Source organism: Akebia trifoliata, chromosome 12 (assembly GCF_017979445.1).
Source record: "Akebia trifoliata isolate Shusen 1 chromosome 12, ASM1797944v1, whole genome shotgun sequence".
Lineage (NCBI taxonomy): Eukaryota > Viridiplantae > Streptophyta > Magnoliopsida > Ranunculales > Lardizabalaceae > Akebia > Akebia trifoliata.
Genome location: NC_141386.1, coordinates 28156534 through 28178602, shown reverse-complemented (window position 1 = coordinate 28178602; position 22069 = coordinate 28156534). Strand labels below are relative to the sequence as shown.

General features: G+C 33.5%; 3 protein-coding genes across 3 annotated transcripts; 1 reads left to right on the top strand and 2 right to left on the bottom strand.

Moving 5' to 3' along the window:
• The first annotated feature begins 3327 nt into the window (after positions 1 to 3327).
• LOC147389283 (Transcriptional coactivator/pterin dehydratase) lies at positions 3328 to 5480 on the top strand. The gene is made up of 3 exons (XM_086419467.1): positions 3328 to 3784; positions 4669 to 4861; positions 5143 to 5480. The coding sequence occupies exons 1-3, from the start codon at positions 3392 to 3394 to the stop codon at positions 5232 to 5234; spliced, it is 678 nt and encodes a 225-aa protein (XP_086275593.1). The 5' UTR covers positions 3328 to 3391; the 3' UTR covers positions 5235 to 5480.
• Positions 5481 to 5621: 141 nt separating this feature from the next.
• Positions 5622 to 7151, bottom strand: LOC147389282 (putative BOI-related E3 ubiquitin-protein ligase 3). Its single transcript, XM_086419758.1, has 3 exons — positions 6969 to 7151; positions 6534 to 6796; positions 5622 to 6166 (listed from the first exon to the last, which is right to left on the bottom strand). The coding sequence occupies exons 1-3, from the start codon at positions 6985 to 6987 to the stop codon at positions 5654 to 5656; spliced, it is 795 nt and encodes a 264-aa protein (XP_086275884.1). The 5' UTR covers positions 6988 to 7151; the 3' UTR covers positions 5622 to 5653.
• Positions 7152 to 12274: 5123 nt separating this feature from the next.
• Positions 12275 to 13469, bottom strand: LOC147389281 (putative BOI-related E3 ubiquitin-protein ligase 3). Its single transcript, XM_086419588.1, has 3 exons — positions 13320 to 13469; positions 12956 to 13179; positions 12275 to 12867 (listed from the first exon to the last, which is right to left on the bottom strand). The coding sequence occupies exons 1-3, from the start codon at positions 13363 to 13365 to the stop codon at positions 12349 to 12351; spliced, it is 789 nt and encodes a 262-aa protein (XP_086275714.1). The 5' UTR covers positions 13366 to 13469; the 3' UTR covers positions 12275 to 12348.
• Positions 13470 to 22069: the final 8600 nt, after the last annotated feature.

The window sequence follows — 22069 nt, the reverse complement described above, 5'->3', positions numbered from 1 at the left end:
AAGTATTTTTCAACTATTTCTTCTCACCCATCATGCTTGGCATGATCCATTACTATTGTGAAAAAAAAAATCATTATATCGAATACTCACTGTAATGGAGAATCATTGGAGAAAAAAAATTTAAGAGAAGAAAATTTTAATCAATTAATTAGATCTATTTCACAAGGATTTTTAATAAAAAATATTTCGAGTCAAGATCTTTAGTTGAATTCTTGATTTGAGTTATTTAATAAGAACTTGATTATTAGAATTATATTTAATTAGATGATTTTAGTGGATTCATTCTCCTAAGATTTTCTTAAATTGCAAATTTTTCTTAGTTTTAATTATTTTTTTATAAAATTTAAATTTTCTCTAAAATCACACCATTTTTTCTTTAATTTTCTAAAATTTGAAATATTAGTCCCTCAATCCTCAATGGAATAGTCTTACTTGTCAATCTAAAATAGGTATTTAATTTTTATATTTGTTATTGTTCTTTTCAGAAACAACTTTATGTGATGAACATGGATGCACATGGTTCGGGTTGGGTACAAAATTGGAATCGAACTGAACTTGATCGGTTCTACAAATCCAAAATCGAAACTGAACCCACTACCTCTAGAACTAAATCAACCCAAACGAAGCTTAGTTCAGTTTGGCTCTCCTAAACATATATACCAAGACACTAATTATCAAATCAGATGGCTAAAAAACCCACTACCAACAAAATTTTAGTTAAAAGGTGCGGCAAAGAAAATGACATTGGCAATATAATATTAATATCACTATAATCTCAATTATCTACTTAATAACCTTAATAATTTTTCCAAAATTTAAACTCATTAGATGGTTAGGGTCATGTCATTTGGACCATTCAAATTGGTGGCTAAATTTGTTAGAATACATAAAGCAAGTAGTAAGAGCTCTTTTTTGTTATATTGAATATATATATGAGTCCCGTTCAATGGCTAACTTTTTGGCAAAACATTTTTCAAAACATGAGTTAGAAGTTTTGGAATGGGCTGATTTTTGGTGAGGATGATCTCTACGGGGCTAACTTTTTGGCAAAACATTTTTCAAAACATGAGTTAGAAGTTTTGGAATGGGCTGATTTTGGTGAGGATGATCTCTACGGTGAGGAGATCATCCTCACCAAAAATCAGCCCATTCCAAAACTTCTAACTCATGTTTTGAAAAATGTTTTGTCAAAAAGTTAGCCATTGAACGGGACTCATATATAGATCATCATCACCAAAAATCAGCTCATTCCAAAACTTCTAACCCCATCAAAAATAGCTTACAAAAAATGGACGGTCCACAATTTTTCAACTTGTAAACATGAATTAGATGATCTCTACGGTGAGGAGATCATCCTCACCAAAAATCAGCCCATTCCAAAACTTCTAACTCATGTTTTGAAAAATGTTTTGCCAAAAAGTTAGCCATTGAATACTACCCATATATATAATATATAACAAACCGAATTGATGAGCTAAAAAACTGAGTCAAACCAATCCAAAATGTCTTAGGTGAGTTTGGTTCTCAGTTTGGCACGATCCAATGTGTACCCCTAATGGTGGGGATGAGCCCTCGTTACTTGGGAAAGATAAAGAGGTATGACATATTTTTCCATAGACTTTCTATGCTACACAGAGATTAGAGAGTGTGATTTTTTGTTCTTTTACAATGGACGATACTAATTTGTGAGAAGAATTTGAGTGTTGTTGATCCTTTGGGATTTCTACCACCAAATACTTTATTCAAGTGAATGTACACATAAGATCAATCACACTCTTGAACAAATAAATATATATTAAAAAATGGATACGAGAAAAACACAAAAGATAAGAGATTGGTTGATGGAATGAGTTGCAAATCCAACGATTATGTCCCAATCCGAGCACTTTGTAGGTAGAAAATCGATCCGATTTTGCCTCCTTGTTCAAACTCAATGACGATAATGATGGGCATAAGTGAAATATTACTAGGAAGGGACAAACTCTTTGCATCCACCTTTTTTCTTGACGCACCAACTTAAAAGTCATTTTCTAATAAATAGTGGAATCACAATAATAGACGTTTTAAATTACTTGTCACACCCACTTAGAAAAAAATCTAATTTTTTTTTTGTTGTAGGAAACTACTAAATTTTCTTTGGAACTCGGTAGGATTTTACCGAACAAAACTTCATTTGATATTTTTTCGTTGTCGAGATTTTCGAACAACTCCTAGGTTAGGAGTTGAGGTTTCCACGATCATTTTTAACCTATTTTGCAAGTTCTAAGGGTATTACTTCTTGTACCACGAATCCTAATGGTTGAAACTTTCATAGATACAAAGAAAAATAAGAAAATGAGAGGGGGAGAGAGAGAGAAGGGTGAATGATAGCATATACTTAATTTGATTCCTAAGAGCGAAATTTTATGAGTCCGCCCATGTGTCATAGGGTGACTGCGTTTCACACTGTACTGAAGTGGTGGTTTGCTCAAAATCATAGATGCTTCCCCTTGAGATACGAGTGAAACATCTATGATTCTTAGCACACTGCCACATCAACACAGTAAAAAGTGCAGTCACTCTTCGATTTTTTTTTTTTGGATATATATATATATATATAAGTTTTCCTTTGTTATTTTAAAATCATATTCTGACTTTGTGATTATGGGTATGGATAATCGAAATCTGAGTCTGAATTCAATTTTTAAGATATTATTTGAAAATTTTGGATTCGGATTCGAATTCAAATAATTTTTAATATCCAAATGTGTTTCGGATATCGACACATTCGATTCAATAATATCCAATCCGATTTATAATATAAATATTTTAATTATATTTATTATATATAAAATAAATAAAAAATAGATTTTTTTCTTAAAACTTATTTGTTTTTATAGTTCTCTCCATTCTCAAGTCTCAACCGAAGCATCTCGACTTGGGGTTTGCGAGCAATCACCATCTTCTTCGACGAGTCCATCTACTCCGGCCACATTCCAATTCTCTCTCTCTCTCTCTCTCCTCTTTGACCTAAAATCATAAAACCCATGATCTTTCTCTCCCTCCATCCTCTTCAAACTCACCTTGATCCCTTGGAAGAAAACTTTTAATTTCAAACTTATTCAACCTCCAAACTCTCACCATGAGTCATGGTAAGAAAACCCCTTTCAACTCTATTTGAACTTATTCAACCTCCAAACCTGAGCCAATGTAAGTAAAACCTAGAATTAACATGATTTGTCGGGAAAAGGAAAAAAAGAAAAAGAAAAAACATTATTATTGATCCGTATCTCGAGGAATGTATACACATCATATCATGATCTCAAGATAATAAGATAAGTAAGACCAAGAGACAAATCCGCAAAGCACGCTGAGGGTGCGCATTTCAGTAAACATCACTCCACTCTCTCCCATGGCCACCACCCACCTCTGCTTCTCCGCTTCTCTTCCTCCTCCCTTCTCTACTCCTCCAACTTCAAACCATAAACACCGAACGAATCTAAACTGCGCCGTCTTATCCTTCACCCACACCTTCTCAGTCTCCTCAAATCCGATTCAGAAGCGAAAGGGGAAGCAATCCTTCGCTATGGGTGACGATTTTTTGGGAGATTTTGGCGCGAGAGATCCGTTCCCAGCAGAAATAGCGAGTGATTTTGGAAATAAAGTGTTGGGTAACCTCGACACGGAACATCGAATCTTAATTCCTAATCTCTCTGTTCTCTCTCTTGCCCAACTAGATTGCAGTCCAGTTTCTCCTTCGCAGTCTCCCATGTCTAAAGAAGATGCTCAAAAGCTACTAAGAAAGGTGAAATCTTTAAGACCCATTTATCAACAAATCTGCTAATTAAATGCATTTTTTTTGGATGTCTGGTTGAAATTATCGTATTGAACAACTGTTGAAAAGAGGCATTTTGTTTTTCCCGGTTTTGGTCTCCAGAGATATTGAGAGAGAAATTTGTTGGATACCCTTTCCGAATTTTCTCTTAAAGAAATGTTGAAAGGGGGCAAAATCCTAATTACCCATTTTGTGTATTGGTCTCAAGAGCTATTAAGAAAGAAAATTGTTGGATACCCATTCCGAATTTTTTTCTTCAAAGAACTATTAAAATTGGGCAAAATCCCAATTACCCATTTTGTGTATAGGTCTCAAGAGCTACTAGTACTAACAAAGAAAATTGTTGGATACCCATTCCAATTTTTTTCTCAAAGAACTGTTAAAAGTGGGCAAAATCTCAATTATCCAAATTTTATTTTTTATTTTTTATTTTTTTGGGGGGTTTGTGTGTGTGTGTGTGTGGGGGGGGGGGGGTCAAGAGATATTATGATTCTTAATTTTAATCTCAAAGTACCCATTTTGTATATTGATCTCAAGAGCTATTGAGAAAGAAATTTGTTGGATACCCCACGAATTTTTTCTCAAAGAATTATTGAAAGGGAAGCAAAATCTCTATTTCCATTTTGTTTGGTTTTTTTGGGTCTCGGTAGAAGGGCAACCCATTTTTTATTTTTGTCTTGAGGAGCTCATAGAAAAGGTGAAAATTCGGGATAATTCCAGTGCCCATTTTTGGGTTTTTCATCTTAAAAACTATTAATGAGTTTAAAAAAATCTGATATCAATTTCAGGTGATCTTTAGAGGGTAATTATAAATGCCCATTGCTAAATTTGTGAGTTATGTTATGTTGTTTAAGGTTATTGGTTGGAGACTGCTGGATGACCAAGGAGGCCTTCGACTTCAATGTTTATGGAAGTTGAGGGATTTCAAATGTGGGGTTGAACTCATCAATAGGATTTTCAAGGTTACCGAGGCCACTGGGCATTTCCCGAATATTCACTTGGAACAGCCCTATCAAGTCAGGGCTGAACTATGGACTAGTTCCATTGGTAAGTATGGGGAAAAAATGTCAATACTTTTTTGTTGATACTCCAGCTCTCTTTTGTTGATTTGATTTTGACATACACACCGCACACACGAACGAACAAAGAACACCCCCCCCCCCTCCCTCTTTTTTTTCAAACCTAGGTTTAGTTATTTTTTAAATGTTTCACTTAAGGTTGCACTTCAGTTTGAACATCACACACACACGAATGTAGAAACTTAAGGTGTCTTTAGATGAGATTGCTTTCCAGATTTTGTTATAACAGTTTTACAATTCTTCATGCAGGTGGACTGAGTATGAATGATTTCATCGTGGCTGCTAAAATAGATGAGATCAAAACATCCGATCTTGTCCCTAAGAAAAGAATCTGGGCATAGTTTTTGTAGCATTGTAGCTCAGAGATTTTATCCAGCCATTCGATCTTCATCAGGAAACAATCGTTAAAAACAAAACCTCAATTGTTTCAATTATTACATGTATTATTCACATTTTTCTTGGAGATTGTATATCAAGATATATGATAGTCATTCAAGAGTTTCGTAGATACATGACTTAACACGTAGATTCAAATCGGAGATTGTATATCAAGATATATGATAGTCATTCAAGAGTTTTCGTGGATACATGAGTTAACATGTAGATTCAAATCAAATAATTTGAGGGAAAGAATTGCAATTATCAAACAAATAAAATAAATCAAACATATTTTTTCTCTATTCATTTTATTTAATTATTGAAATCATTTGTTTTCCTTATTTGCTCTGCATTGCTTTCGGCCTCGGCTTGGGCCTTGGTATCACACGAAATAGACTTCAACACTAGCACTTTTGACAGAGACACACACAGGACAATCTTTGACGGTGGCAGTGTTGCAGATAGTACAAAGGCAGAGATGCCGACATGGAAATATTAACACCGATGCTGCTCGTCTCCAACACAGTTTGCACGTTGGTCTCGCTGGCAATGTCAACTTGCTTCTCAACACGGCATCCTCTGTGTTGATGTGAGAAGAAGAAACGGCGTCGTCCATGTGAAACTCTTGACGACCCTTCTCCCTCAAAGCCTGCTGTAGTTGCGCTTGTAGAGATGTTGTGGTCCCCTCCTGTCTCTCCGCCTTAGTATGCCAAAACTGCTTCTTTGCTCTAAATCGTGCAATTTGATCTTCAAGTTCCACTTTACGACGGGCTGCTTTCTCTAGTTGAGTCTCTTTCTCTCTCAGCCTATGCGGGACTGATTCTTCGACTGCACTTATTAGTGCACGATAGTGTTTTTGCCCTCTCTCTGCTAATGTGATCCTCAACTGATCTCCCTGTACGGCAATAACCAGCAGCCAACTCCACCATTAAAATTGAAGGGAAATGAAAAAAAAAACAGAACCCAATTAACAAAGGAGAAATCAATATATGGGTTCGAAGCATAGTGACAAAGTCGGGGTTTGGGAATAATTCGGCAAGAGAAAGTTTCGAAAAAATTTAAAAAAATATGTATTTTATATATATGAATAGGATATGATTTTTAAAAAAAACTTGGTGATTTTTTTCAAAAAAATTGCAGAATTTTGTCACTAGGTTCAAGGACTTTATCGAATTAGTAGAGCAACAGCCAACCCCATAATTAAAAATCAGAGGGAAATGAAAAAATGATAGAAACCCAATTAACAGTGGAGAAATCGATACATGGGTTCGAAGGACTTGATCGATTTCTTCCCTTTGCTGTTTGATAAGGGTTGGCATATCTGGAATTGGTGACGGAATATTGATGAGAATGTCTTGAAAGAATAGTTGCAGTTGTTGGTCTTCCCCGTATGCCAAACGAAGACCAGCGAAAGGGGCATTGGGTCGCTTGTTATGGAGTTGTACGGGGTTTACGAGCATAATTGGAGTAGGTGCTGCAGCGGCAACAACAGTGTCTTGTCCCCTATTGTGAGGTTCATCACCCACTGCAAAGAACATCAGATGGAAAACTTTAGAACCATGTATACCCAATTCATTTAAGATCTCCAAATGTCAATCTAAATCAAACCAAAATCAAAAGTTGAAAAAAGCAAAGAAAAAATCAAATATCGAATGATGAAGTTAAGAAGAAGGGAAGGAAAATAAAAATAATAATACCTCCATCGTCGATCAACATCTGGTATTAATCTATATATCCCGACAGAGAGAGGTTTGAATTAGAAAGAAGAAATGAATCAAAAATCAGATTTTAAATCCTTAATCACACTTGTGTATATTATATATTAGTGGCATTTAAGTTGACAAACGCACACCCCTCTTCATGTCTTCTCGAGGAGTCACACAGAGTCTAACCGATGGCAACTCTTTGAAGAGACACAAAAACCAACTGACGATCAAATTTGAAGAGACACAAAATCAGTTACAAATCTTGCCAAAAAAAAAAAAACAAATTCAAAAGAAATTTGAATAACAGAAATACATTAACATTGAGAGGAAACCATATAATTAAAACTCAATGACAGCTGAGATGAACAAATATTCCTAGGGATTGCAACAATATAAGACAAATTTACCGAAACATGGACGATATGTCCATTATTTATCAAAATGGAGCACTATACATCTTATTTACAAAAAAAGGGTAATTTACCGTTTTGGTAAAATAAAGTATTTATCGAAACAGTAAATTACCGTTTTGGTAAATAAGATGTTTAGTGCTCCGTTTTGATAAATTTCTATTAATAGAATCCAAGGAAACCTTTACTGATACTTCAAGAGATTTAAATTAAACGATTTCATGCATTGGTTCGAACGAATGTGATGGTCGGTTGATTTTTAGAACTCAATGTTTATTCCAGAATTTGTTACCATTCTCGTTGATGTTATAAACCTTAACCACATTTGATAAATTCTTTTACAACTAATGAAAAATAAGAAAATAGATTATTTAAAAAAAAGAATTTGTTACCATTATCGTTAATGTTATAAACCTTAACCACTTTTGATAAATTCTTTTACAACCAATGAAAAATAAGAAAATAGATTATTTAAAAAAAATTATTAGGAGAAAATAAAAAAAGGCTGCTATTGGCACCCCAACTTTTACTTATTACATCCCGATTTATTAAATTATTTATCACACGCCATTAAAGATTTTTAACACACCATTCCAACATTACAAAGATTTGACTCAAGTTATTATCTCAACATTACCAAACATATAAGTTCAAACAATTTCAGAAGTTGTATACAATTATGAATGGGCTCATAAAATCTTAAATCCAAATAATTGAATGGGGCGCGCTATCTACACCCACTTACTGCTTTAACCCATTTTGCTTGTAGTTGTATGCAGCAATTGTCTTACTAGTTTCACCCACTAATTATCGGTAAATAGATATGAACATTTTTCAGATGGGATCTCACGCAAGGAATTGTTCGTTATATAACTACCGATCTAAGAATGATAAATTCAATAGAAACATATTGAAAAATATGTTATTATACAATAGGTACATAATGAAAACAATTCTTTACACGGGGATCCCATGTGAAAAAATGCATTTGGTATGCACCTATCGAAATAGTCTTGATGAATTCAGTACTAATTTACCGAACGTACTAAAAATTTTGAAAATAAAAATGATGCATATGATATAGATAATTGATTTTTTATCATGGTTCATTTGCAAAATGAATAAAAATAATTCCAAGAACAAAAGACATTGAAAATAAATGATAAAAACTCACTTCAATCCATCATAATGTTTAATTTGATCAAATAATGATAAAATAAAATCAGATTTTAATGAATAATATCATCACAAATGGATCAAATCACGATCGTTTGATGAAGCTGTGAAGAGAAATCAGTTGTTTATATAGATTCGACTGAACTTTGATAGGATTTTTCGAATCAGTATGAGAGAAAAGTTGTGTTTGTTAAGTGAGTGTTAAGTGGGTGTTTGCAGTAAAACATAATAAAACCAAAAAGTATATTTATGTACTCAAACATTATTGACTTTCCATGTTTAAATGGGTGTGACAAGCAAAAAAGTGGGTGTATATAGCCCGCGCCTAGTTGAAATCTAGCAACCAAAAAACAAAAACAAAAAAACTATGTCAATTTTAATGTCCCTCTAGCATGACTCATAATTATTTTTTAGGAAACCAAAATTTCCTTCAACATTGCGCTGATGTGGCAATGTGCAGAGCACCATAGGTTTCTTGACTTGTATCTCAAGGAAAAAAAATCCATGATTCTCTGCACACTACCACGTTAGCAAAAATGACTCTTTGCTTTTTGAGGGTGTTTGGCTATAATACCATAAAGTGTGGCCACTGTAAATCGTATAATGGATTCGTATGTAAATCATGGTAGAATCTAGGGGTGTCAATGGGTACACATTTAACCATAATGAAACTGGAACTGAACCAAAAACCCTGATTCAATTATCTTTCTATTAGAACCAATTAGAGTCGCGTCTAAGCGAAGTGTTAGAAACAATTAGGTTTTATCGGATGAATACCCATAGTTACTTAAAACCAATTTATTTTTGTTATTTATTTTTATATAAATTTCTTCAATTTTTTGTATAAATTATGCATTGAAGCTTAAAATGGATCATTTCTCTTCTAAAAGTTTATTATTTGTTAAAAAGATGAATGTTAATTTTTGAAAAATTAGTTAACTCACATTTTTATTTGAACAAATAATAATTAAGTTGATACTTTATAGATAATATATGTTCTTTTGAAAGAAAAAATATATTTATACTGATGATTACAAAAGAATTTTCAGTCAATTCTTGGGAATCGGAATCTAAAAATATAATAGTTATGGTCTAATTACATTAAGAACTGAATCAGAACTGACCCATTGACACCCGTAGTAGAATCCCTTAATATAATATAGGGTAAAGAGTGTAATTATTTGCATGTGAAAATTCTTACAAAAAAAAAAGTTAAAAAAATGGTTAGTTAACAAGAAAAAAACTGGTGAGTGGTGCAATTTTTTTTTTTTTTATAGAATTTGTAAGTATCAAAATTGATATGATTAGTTTATTAAAAACTTATCATAAATTGTTGGTGTGAGATAGGGCTTGCAATGGATTGGTTCGATACCCACTCAGTACCAAACCATTGCCAATCCGGAATTTTCACTCTGTGATCTAGATTCAATTAAGCCAATGCATCTTTGAACGAAATCCGATCCGATTAAAAATGCATTCAACCCAAAACTGATCCGATCTGATTCGGACACCAACAATTCTATTTTATATATGAGTCCCATTCCCCACTCTAAGCTTTACCCTACACTTTAACAAACGTGTTTTGTCCTACATGGGTTAGAAGTTTTGGACTAGGCTGATTTTTGATGAGGATGATCTCTATGGTGAGGAGATCATCCTCACCAAAAATTAGCTCATTCCAAAACTTCTAACCCCATCAAACATGATTTACAAAAAATGGACGGTCCACGATTTTTCAACTTGTAAACACGGGGCTAAAATTTTTAGAATGAGCTGATTTTTGGTGAGAATGATCTTCTAATCATAGAGATCATCCTCACCAAAAATCAGCCCATTCCAAAACTTCTAACCCATGTAGGACAAAACACGTTTGTTAAAGGGAAATGTTCAACACCTTAAGCTTTACCCTACACTTTAACAAACGTGTTTTGTCCTACATGGGTTAGAAGTTTTGGAATGGGCTGATTTTTGGTGAGGATGATCTCTATGATTAGAAGATCATCCTCCCCAAAAATCAGCCCATTCCGAAATGTTTAGCCACATGTTTACACGTTGAAAAATCGTGGACCGTCCATTTTTTGTAAATCAATTTTGATGGGGTTAGAAGTTTTGGAATGAGCTGATTTTTGGTGAGGATGATCTCCTCACCATAGAGATCATCCTCACCAAAAATCAGCTCATTCCGAAACTTCTAACCCATGTAAGACAAAACGCGTTTGTTAAAGTGTGTGGTAAAACTTAGGGTGCCGAACGGGACCCTATATATATATATATATATATATATATATATATATATATATATATATATATATATATATATATATGATTTTGGGAACAGAGAGTGAGAGAGGTGGAGCATCACCTTTACCTTCTTCTTCATCAAACTTGTCCTTGAATCCTTGAAATCCTCATCGACATCAAGGATCTTAGGATATTGAGGCTTCGAATATCTGATTTGATCCCATCACCAACTTCCACACCTACTCCATCCTCTTGGAAATAAATCCTAGGTGAGATTGAATACGATAGGTTTTAGAAAGAAATCCTAGGTTAGGTTGAATACGATGCGTTTTTAGAATAAATCCTAGATTTTGGGAAAGATTCTCAAGAACGCATAATGGGTAAGGGGATTTTTTATTTTAAGAGACATGCAATAAATGATTTTTAAATTAAGAAATAATCATATTGAATTGAGGTTAATCTAAAACCAATCCAAAATTTTATTGGTTCTTTAACTTTCAATCCAAATCCGATTTGAAGATTCAAATTCCTAATTCAAATAATTTTTTTTCCAGATCAAATAAGTTTAGATATCAGATAAAATTCGACCCATTGACAACTCTAGTGTGAGGTAGCTTCTCATGTCTGGCTGAGTGGCTAAAACCAATGGTTGATTTTATTTTTCAGAATGATTTTTGGGTGTGGTGTGTACTTGTGAGTGAGACATATGATCTAGGTTTTGGATATTTACCCTAACCATTGTAACTTCTATTCTAAGAAGTTAAAGATTTTTAGGCTATTGACTTTTAGATTTAGTGTGATAGATGTACAGTTAATCGTTTTTGGTATAATTCCTATTGAAAAACATTCATGGTCACGTCCTACTCGATAATGTCCAACGTTTTTCGATAAAATAAATCAAAAAATCATTTGGCCTAGGGGCACCATACTATGTGAATCAGAGTTGAGCACCATTTGCTATTTTGGGTTGTTGCATTAGTCCTCTCTTATGCTGCTCGACTGAGTTCATTGGCAAAATACGCTCAAACTCTTTCACAAACATAATCAAAGAATTTGATATGTAAATTGAAGATGACTTGAGGATATATCAAAGAATATAAGTTCCTCATACTTCTCATCCTAATTAAAAGCAAACTCAGCCTAATATAACTTCTAATCCCAAAGTTTCTAACTTTTCTCCAAACCAAGCATCGTAAAAGGTCTCTTAAAAAATGGTTCACAACTTCTGTTTGTCCATCAGTCAATCGACATAAAATTCTAAAATATTAAAAAAAGAAAAAAGACTATTTTTTTTTTTTCATGATCTCTAGTAACTCTAGAAAGAATCTTATCTTTCCACTTGAAACATTTAAAATATTTTGACTTTGGTTAATTGAACGATTGTTAAAGGTTGACTTGACTTTGATTGGTTGTCACTTTGTCATTTACCAAGTCAAGGTAGAGTTTACATGCCTAATAAGATTCATGTCGTTGACTAATCTTTTGAGAGAATAAATATTGTTGTTATAATTGCAAGGATAATCTCCGAAAATTACAAATCAAACTTAGAAGTAGACTTCAACACTAGAACTCATGTGGGCCTGACACACAGGACAAACTTCAGTACTCGCAGCACACACACTACACAGGCACAGATGTCTACAAGGCAACATCACAACCGACGCAACTCGTCTTCCACACACCTTGCATGGGGACACCAACGTGCCCGACTTCACTCGCTCCGGGTCAATATGAGTCGACTCTTCATCCTCCGAGTGCGACCCTCCCTGACTCCCACTCTCCTCTTCTTCCCTCCTATCCTGCACACCCATCATTACTTGTTGTAACTGAGTTTGTAGAGACGCGGCTGTCACCTCCTGAGTCCTCGCTCTAGCTTTCCAAACCTGAGTTTGTACTTTGAGTTGCGAGACTCGTTCTTCAAGCTCCGAGTTATGACGAGTTGCTTTCTCCAACTCGGTTTCTTTCTCTTTCAACCTATGGTTTGTTGTTTCTTCCATTGCATCCATCAGCGCACGGTAATGTTTCTGTTGTCTCTCTGCTATTGTGCGCCTCAATTGATCTTCCTGTATAGAACAACAACACGAGAACCAACCCAAACATTAAAAATCGAAAAATAAAAGAAACCCATTTTAGTAGAGGAGAATTCGATACATGGGTTCGAAGAACTTGATCGATTTCCTCTCTCTGTTGTCTGATGTGGGTTGATAGATGTTCTGGGAAGCATGAAGTGGAAAAGGGAAGGATGAGATTCTGTTGTTGGTAGAGTTGCATTTGTTGTTGTTGTTGTTGGTCTCCTCCATAAGCCAAGCGAAGACCAGTGTAGTTGGATTGTTGAGGAAGAGTTTCTCGTTTTCTATTGCGAGAGTTATCGCTCACTGCAGAGAAAACCAAACCAGAGAAAGAGAACATTTTCAGAGAAATTATTAAATTAAATTAAATTAAATAAAAAGGGAAGAAATATAAAATAAAAGAGTTAGAAAAGAAGAAAAACCCAGATCAGATCATGTTATATTACCTCCTCCATTGTTGAGGAACATTTGGAATTGATCCATATATTCCATAGAAATAGATTTTGAAATTCGGATTTTAAGTTTGGGTAAAACCCTTTGATTGGATTAGTATTTATGGGATTCAAAGCACCTGTTTGAAGAGACACGATGTCTTGTTAGAGAGACACATAAAGAAGAGAGAGTTCCAGCGGACATCAATTTGAATAGGAGAGACTAGTTGCACACCACTAGTTGTTGGTTGCACTTTAACGTTTAAAAAATAAAAATAAAAAAATACATTTTTTTGAGCCTTGATTTTAACCTACTAATTGCACTTCATTAAGATAATTTTATGATTTATGGGCTTATTCATCTTCCCATTGCTTTTTCCATGTTTGTGCTCTATTTTTCTTGTGTTGATTTTGCTCATGTTCTCTTTGGCACAATTGAAGGTATTGATTTTTTAATCTCTATTAACGTTTTGTTTAGAATTGATAAAAGTCTATGCGTGGATCTTATCTCTTGGAATTCACTGATCAATCTGAAGTGTCAACATGGATTCCAACGAGTTTCTTAAGCCTCACAATGGTTTTAAAATCGTCAAAAAATCAATTTTTTCTTGGTTTATCAATTCAGATATATACATGGTGATTATTACAAGAGATTAATTTGTGATGGTTGCACATAGATTAAAGTAGACTACACAGAAGTGATTGAACCAACAATAATTTATGTAGGCATGGTTGGGGAAGAGGAAGGTGTGCAATATTTTTTCTATAAATTTTGGAGTGTAATCATCTAAATGGAGTGCAAAGGGGAATTTTTAAGTGATGGAGTGCAATTGGTAATATGTGGTGTGCAACTAGTCGGTCCCTTTTTTAAAAATAGAGAATTGCTATCGGCACTCCAACTTTTATTTATTACACTCCAATTAAAAAAAAGAAGGGTGAATCTCCATTCTAAGTAGTACTTTATTCATTTTAATTAGTAAAACATGTTTTTTTCAGTGAATTCATCACCTTTATAATCAATGAATTCGTTGATAAAATACCAACGATTTTTTCATATAAACAATCTCGTTGACAATTTATCAATGAATTCTTTGATCATAAAAGTCACAAATTCACTGGAAAAAAAAAATTTGTTTTGGGAATTAAAATGAATAGTGTACCAAAATCAGAATTTTGGCATGAGTTGCACACGTTTTTTGGGAAATATCTTAAAAAAGAAATAAGTGAATGGTTGAGTAAGTAAAAGTTGGGGTGTCAATTACATCTCTCTCACTATTTTTAATTTTTTAGAGATTTCTACTTTTAGGTTTAGGATATTATATAACCCTAATCCTAATAGTAAACAACTTTTGAAATTGTTTGAATGAGTTTTATAATGTTGATCAATAAATTGTGTCAAAATCTTTGTAATGTTTGAATAGTGTACTTTTAGTTTTAATTGGGGTGTGATAAAAAATGTAAGAAATCGGAATGTAATAAGTAAAAGTTGGGGTGTCAATAGCAACTCTCAAATGTAATAGAGTCGTGTTGAAGTGACCTCAAGTTGAAACCTCATATCTCACTTCTTGACGTGAAAGTGGATAGGAACCATAGATGTTTTTTCACTTGTATGAAAAGCATTTATGGTTCCATACACTTTCACGTCAAGAAGTGCGATATGAGGTTCCAGGCTGAGGTCACTTCAGCATTGTTGAATATAATAATGGTTAAGATGAGATGAAGATGGAAAAATAACACATACAAAAATGCAAATGAAGAGTGAGATTGAAGAGTTCTTTAGGAGAAAAATCATTATAAATAAAGATAGGTGAATAATGATTTTCTAACTAGAAAGTCTTTCACTCAGTCAATAGTAAGTTGACGTGGCAACACTACTTAAATATACATGATAACATAATCCTCACCCCAATTCTCACTCATATCTCTTCATCTTTTTAAAATCTCTCATCCTTACACCACCCATTACTCAACTCACGTCTCTACAAAAATTTGAAGAAATCAAGATTCTTCCATTGAAAATCAAGAAAAACAAATCAAGTTTCAAGGTAGGGAATAGCAGGGATAACGTAATCCTCATTTCTCTGCTCTCTCTTTTTTCTCTCACTTTTTTAAAGTTCTTATTTTTAGTTTTATCAAAAATGTAATTTTAAGGCAAGATTTTGAGATGTTCATCTCTCAATGAGGAAACCCCAATAATATGTGTCAAAATTAAGGTCCATTTATTTTTAGACACAAATAAATTTTTTCTTAAATTTTACTTTTTTTTATTTTATTTTCATCAAAATGATCATATTTGTAAAGTTATCATTTAAGATGGAAAAGAAAGGGTGCCTAACACCTTCCCCAACTTCTAATTGAACACCTTACCTAGATTTCTAGGTAGATTAACTTCCTTATCCAAACCTCAGAGTCATTAATTGTTTTAAAAAAATGAATATTTTAAAATAATTAATTGGATGACTATTCACACCCTTTTCTAAAAAAGAATGCTAGCGACTCCAAACCAACGTGGCATTTGAGGTTCATTCAGTGAATTTCTCATGTCTACAAGAACCTAGATCGAGGTCCTCATTTAAGCCACGTTAGTCCAAATGACGCCTTAGCACCCTAGACTTTGTAGTCTAAATTGATTTGAAAAAAGAATTCGAATCTTTTCTCTTCTTTTTTTTTTTAGTCAAATCTTTAGTTTGAAAAATAAAAGGCTTTTGAATACCCAAATTTAAATTTAAAGTACAATGGTGAAAAAAGATCTTTTTCTAAATTACTTTTTAATTATTTCATAAAATTTTATTCTCTACATCCATGTGGCACCTGATCCTTTTTTGGGCGTCAGGCATCTCGTCTATATGGATAGAAGATGGTCGTTCGGTCCATATAACCCCATCCATATGTATAATTTAAAATTTTGGGTCTTGTTGACATGTGCCCTTAAGTGAAAATTATTTAGTGGACCCTCATATAGGAGCTTATTGTTAAATAATCCCTAAGAAAATTTTTAAAGTTTTCGAAATACTCTTTCCTCACCTTTTTTAACTTACCTAAGTTTCTCAATGGTGATTACGACTCATTAGAATGATTTGTGACTGGAAATACAAATGGAGAATGACATGCTCATAATTTCAAAGGTACAAATGTAATTAATTTATTTCGACAATTTATGACATTGAATGTTGATCGGAAAATGACATTTTCATAGTTTTGAAGACTTATTCATAACATTTGATTTGAGTATCAATTATGCAATTATAATGTATGCATTTTCGATATTTAAAAAAGACAAGACCAATTCAACCATAAGGCTATTTAGGCAATCGTCTAAGGCCCCACATTGATAGAAAGCCCCTTTAAAAATATTTATTTTAAGAATAATAGCATGGCGTCTGGTTTCTATAGCAAGAATCGATGTACACATGGCACTTTTTGATTGGAAATTAAACACATTGGACTGCGTACCATGTAGAAAACGACTTGAATAGGAGTATAATGTGTTTCAATCTCCTACCCAACGGTGACACGTAGATAAGGCAGTGTTTTGAATCTTGAGCATACATATCAGTAGCAATTTTATTACAAAAACAACCTTTATCAAGTTTGTTACTTCAACAAATCTTACTTTACGTATCGTGCTATTGTGACTATCTTGGTAAGATTTCAAATATTAGGGTAGACCCACATGGATAATCAAATTAGCAATCCAACAACACATACTTCTAGGTTTCATAGAAAAATTCAAAATCAAAATAAAAAATTCAAAAAATAAAATCCTTATGAGCTTCATTGTTGATGTTGAAAATGGACGACTACCAAACTCTCAAATTTAAAACTCAAATTCAACTTTAAAAATTAACTTTGTTTTTTCAATTTTTTTTTTTTAAAGTTCTTAGAATTTTGTCCTTTATAACCCAATAACATCAAATCACGTTTTTGGAAGCGAAAAATTGATGAGGTTAGAATCAACCCGAAGGTATGTAAGTTTCAAATTAACTGTATAAATTTGAATTTTATGACGTGATCCCCACTACGGTGTAGGGGTGTCATTAGGTACACATGTATTTGAAATTGAACCGGAATTGGAATCGAAAACCCCTGTTTCGATTCCGGATCCCTTTTTATTGGAACCGATTAGAGCCGGTTCTAAAATAAAATCGAACAGATAGGAATCGAAACCGTTAAATTCTATCCAATAGGCATCCAGAACCGATTTATTTACATATTATAGATGATTTAAGGTATTTTTTTATTTTAAAATAAATGCATGCTATATAAAAAATTTCAACTTTTCATATAAATTATCAATTGGAGTTTAAAATGAGTTACTCTTCAAATTTATTACTTATAATGATTTGAAATACTTTTTTTCTCATTCGATTATTGAGTATTGAAACCGACGGGTACACGCGATTTTTGACAGTTCCAGTTCCATTTATTTTGGAGTCGGACTCAAAACCAACAAGAACCGAAACCAAACTAAATATAATGGTTAATGTTCTAAGTTCCTTAGAAACTGAACTGGAACCGACCATTGACACCCTTACTACAAGGTTTGCCCTATAACTTAGTAAATTGAGGTTTGGTGGGTGACAAATTTCATAAAATAAGGTTCCCTTGAAATTGTCAAATCTCTAAGGGAGTTTTTGTAATAAAAATGCAACAATTGGGTCTGCTTTACGAGAGATTTTACCCGACAAATCTAACTATTGCATTTTTATTAGAAAAAACTCCCTTGGAGTTCTGGCAATTTCAAGGGAATCATACTTTATAGAGTTTGTTATTCAACAAAGCTTACTTTATCATTTTTTTTGTTACCCAGCAAACCTTTGAGTGGTAATCCATGTCAGAAATTCAAATTGAATCTATTAATTTGTTACTCAACAAACCTTAGAGTGCGTCTAACCACATCAATTTTTGGCATTCAAAAACATGATATGATACTAAGAGTAATAGAGGAAAAAAAGTTTAAGAACTTTAAAATAAAAATAAAAATTTATGAAAAAATTAATTTTCACCATTGAATTTTAATTTTAAATTTGGGAGATAGGTAGCACTCCATTTTCAACAACTTTGATTAAATTTAAAATGTATTTTTTTTTTTTTAAATCTTGTATTTTGAATCTGAGTTTTTCCATGAAATATAGATGGATGTGATGTTGGATTGCTCATTTGATAATTCATGTAGGCCCGAAAACCCTTAGTAAGATTTAAAATCTTACGAAATTAGTCACGCTAGTCTGATTCAAAGTAAGAGAGATTTTTAAATAAGATTGTAACAGATTGGAGTACCCCGTAAATCTCTCTTTTTTATCTTTTATTAATAAACCCTTGTCCCAACTCCCAAGTTGAGAAATGGCCCCCAAATAAATTTTTATTATTTTCATCTAATTTCTTCTCTCTCAATTTTTAAATTCACCACTCATCCGGTGACATCCATCTTCTCTCTCAATAGCATGGTTTCAAATCTCTTTTATTTGAAACCGAGACATATCGCCTGAGTCGTCTCGATATCAGGCATGGACAAGAAGGACGGACAAGTTAATGTATTGGACGAGATTTAAAATTCCACGTTCATTTTTATAGTTTTGAAAAAGACGTCTCAAATGTATCGAAAAACTCATCTGAGACAACTCGTTAACAAAAACATGGACGAGGCGAGACACAAACCCGAGTTTTAAAACCATACTCAATAATGTCATAAATCTTCTCTCTCAAATATACGCACATAAAAAGAAGTGCTCTAATGTTTTGGAAGGCTCGTCATTGCCCATGCCCATCCTATTTTTGCCTCAACATCTTGAAGCCTATCAGTTGATGAGTCTATTTCCTCGTCTTTATTTTGAGAGCTTCTATTAACAAAACCAAATTTTAACTTCTAACACACCAATATAATCTCTCTTATTTTATTTCTATCTTTCTTATTTCAAACCTCATCCCTTAATTTTTTTTATTTTTTTTTTCTTTTTATGAATTTATCAATTTCACTTCCATTGGCTCTTTTCTAACTCGATTCAAGCCTAGTTGGTTATGCGGCAGTGCGATGCAGCTGAAAAACGTAAGCGCCAGCGGCTAGCGCGCAACGGCGGAAAAGCCGTTGTTGCTTGCTGCTTGCAGGCTCGAAAATCTATCTTTCGCCTCTCCTCCCTGTCTCCATTCTGATTGATTCGCTTCTTCCTTCGCGTTGGTTCGCCCCTTGTTGTGACATTCGATGGGCGAACTAACATAAGCGTACTAAGAGTTTGATGGATGAATATGTCCCCCCTTCATCAATGAGAGACACTTGAGGATGAAAATAAAAATCCTGAACATCTCGCTCTCGCCCCTATTCTCTCTTTAAGGACTCTCAGATCATTTGTGATTAATTCTTATTGAATCAAAAAATGTCTAAATCCATAAATCCTTTATGATTAAATTCTTTATTGATAGATGTCAGTTAGCTTAGTTTGTAAAGTCTTTGGGTGATGATATTATAGACCTAGGTTAGATTCTCACATATCAAATCATTGAACCAATTAAAAGTAGGCTTGCCTCTCCAAAAATATATATATATATATATCTTCATTATGAATAATGGTGTCAATTGAGACCGTTGGCCCTCTAAACAAGGCTGACACGGCTGAAAAATGAAAGGTAGCCCACAACGATGGGAACTACCTCAAAAATTTTAAACCAGTTAAATCGAAACCAGTTTAGGGCCTAATAGTGTCCAACCAGGCCCACTAGTATACTTAGATGCATGTCTCATATATAGAAGATGTATTTTATAACAAAAGATATAACATACTTAAAATAACTAGAAAGTGGCATGTGCAAATGCACATCTATCAAAAGGGTTTTTTTGTAATTTAAAATATTGATTAAAAGATTTTTGACCATTACATAGTAAAAAGGGTATTTTTGTAATTTTAAAATTAACCAAGTTAAGCATAGGCTTGGATTGCAATTTTCTTGGTTTTTGATAAAAAGGAGCCTGATTATATTATTTTTACATGTAAAAGTGGGGGTATATGTGAGATCCAAATTTTGTTGTGGAACCACTTCAAATCTACCTTCTCTCATTATAATGGTAAAGATAAGTTTACTTTCGTTTCTAATCATTTTCAATTAGGATAGATAACGAATCCCTGTTTTGATGAAAAACAATACTACATGAGTTCCAACGATTTTAAAAAAATGCATTAATTCAATCTTTTATAGAACCGAAAAATCAACCCGACCCTGATCCTTGTTAGTTAGGACCGGACTCGGGCATAGCCAACTTAGGTCCATTAGGAGTATGGGGCTGGTCTGCAGCATAGTCAGCCTCTTTAGGGTCGGGTTAGGGCTCAATGGTGCCTGACCAAAACCTGCCCATTGACAGCCCTAATTCTGAGCATCCGAATCCTTGGTACACACTCTCAATTGGATTTTATTAAACTAGCAATATCACCCAACAAAGATAGTAATAGATAATGGGGTCTTCTTAACATGTGCCCTGAGGGCACACGTTAACTTGCGTTAAATACACCTTGAAAATGTATTTTCCTACCAATAATACCCTCAAAAGAATTTTTATTATAGGGAATACTTTCAAATGCTTATTTCCAAGGTGTATTTAATGCATCTTAAATTATACGGGAGCACGTTAACAAAACCATAGATAATACGATATAATGTTAAAAAAAAAAAAAAAAGTATGTAGTAATCATCTTTTCACGAAGATTAGGATCAAGATTACATTGCATTATGATTAATTCAGATAAATTAGAATTATTTCCATTATTTTATACAAAAAATATCTTAGGGGATTCTTGTAATTTGGGATGAATTATTTCTTTATGGAACATATAATCTATTTTTATAATGGCTAAGGTCATCTAATTCATGTATCTTCTGTCCAACATCTGTCCCTAAAGGGACCCACACCATGCCATACTTCTCTTCTAAAAGCAGTAAACATGATCAAAGAAAGTTTTTTGGTTGAGAATCAACTTGGATGAGCTTTTAAGCTAACCAATTAAACCTAGTATTTCTTGACAAATCTCCACATTCAATTCCCACACCAAGAAACCCAACAAAGAGAGAACATGAGCCCTTCCTTCCTTCTTTTCTTCCTTTTCTTCACTCTCTTCATCTTCAATGGTGCAACTGATCTTAATCTCATCAAACAAACTTGCAAGAAATCTTCAAAAGGAGACACAAACATTAGCTATCAGTTTTGTTTAACTTCTCTCCAAGCAAATCCCAAGAGCCACAAAACAGACCTAAGAGGACTTGGTCTGATTACAACAAAATTAATCAAAACCAATGCAACTCAAACCCATTGTCACATCAAAAAGCTTTTGAAGAAGAAAAAATCCAACCCATATGACAAGAGTTGCTTAAGGGATTGTTTGGAATTATACTCGGACTCGATATCAACAGTGAAGGATGCTATCAAGGACGTTAAATCTAAGCGTTATAACGCCGCTAATATTAAAGTGAGTTCAGCCATGGATGCAGCTACAACTTGTGAAGATTGTTTCAAGGAGAAAAATGTAACGTCTCCATTGATCAAGAATAACAGAGATACGTTCCAATTGTGCGCGATAGCTCTGTCAATTATCAATATGTTCATCTGATTGTGTGGTTACTGTTTACTATTAATTGTAGTTTGCTTTCATTTATACACGGTGAAATTAATTTCTTTCTCTTTAGTTTTCTTGGTCTTTGGATTTCCTTTCTTCTTCTTTTTCTTGATTCCTGATTTTCTGATTCCCCTCCCCGTGGCATGTGCTAGAACGATAGATTTTTTC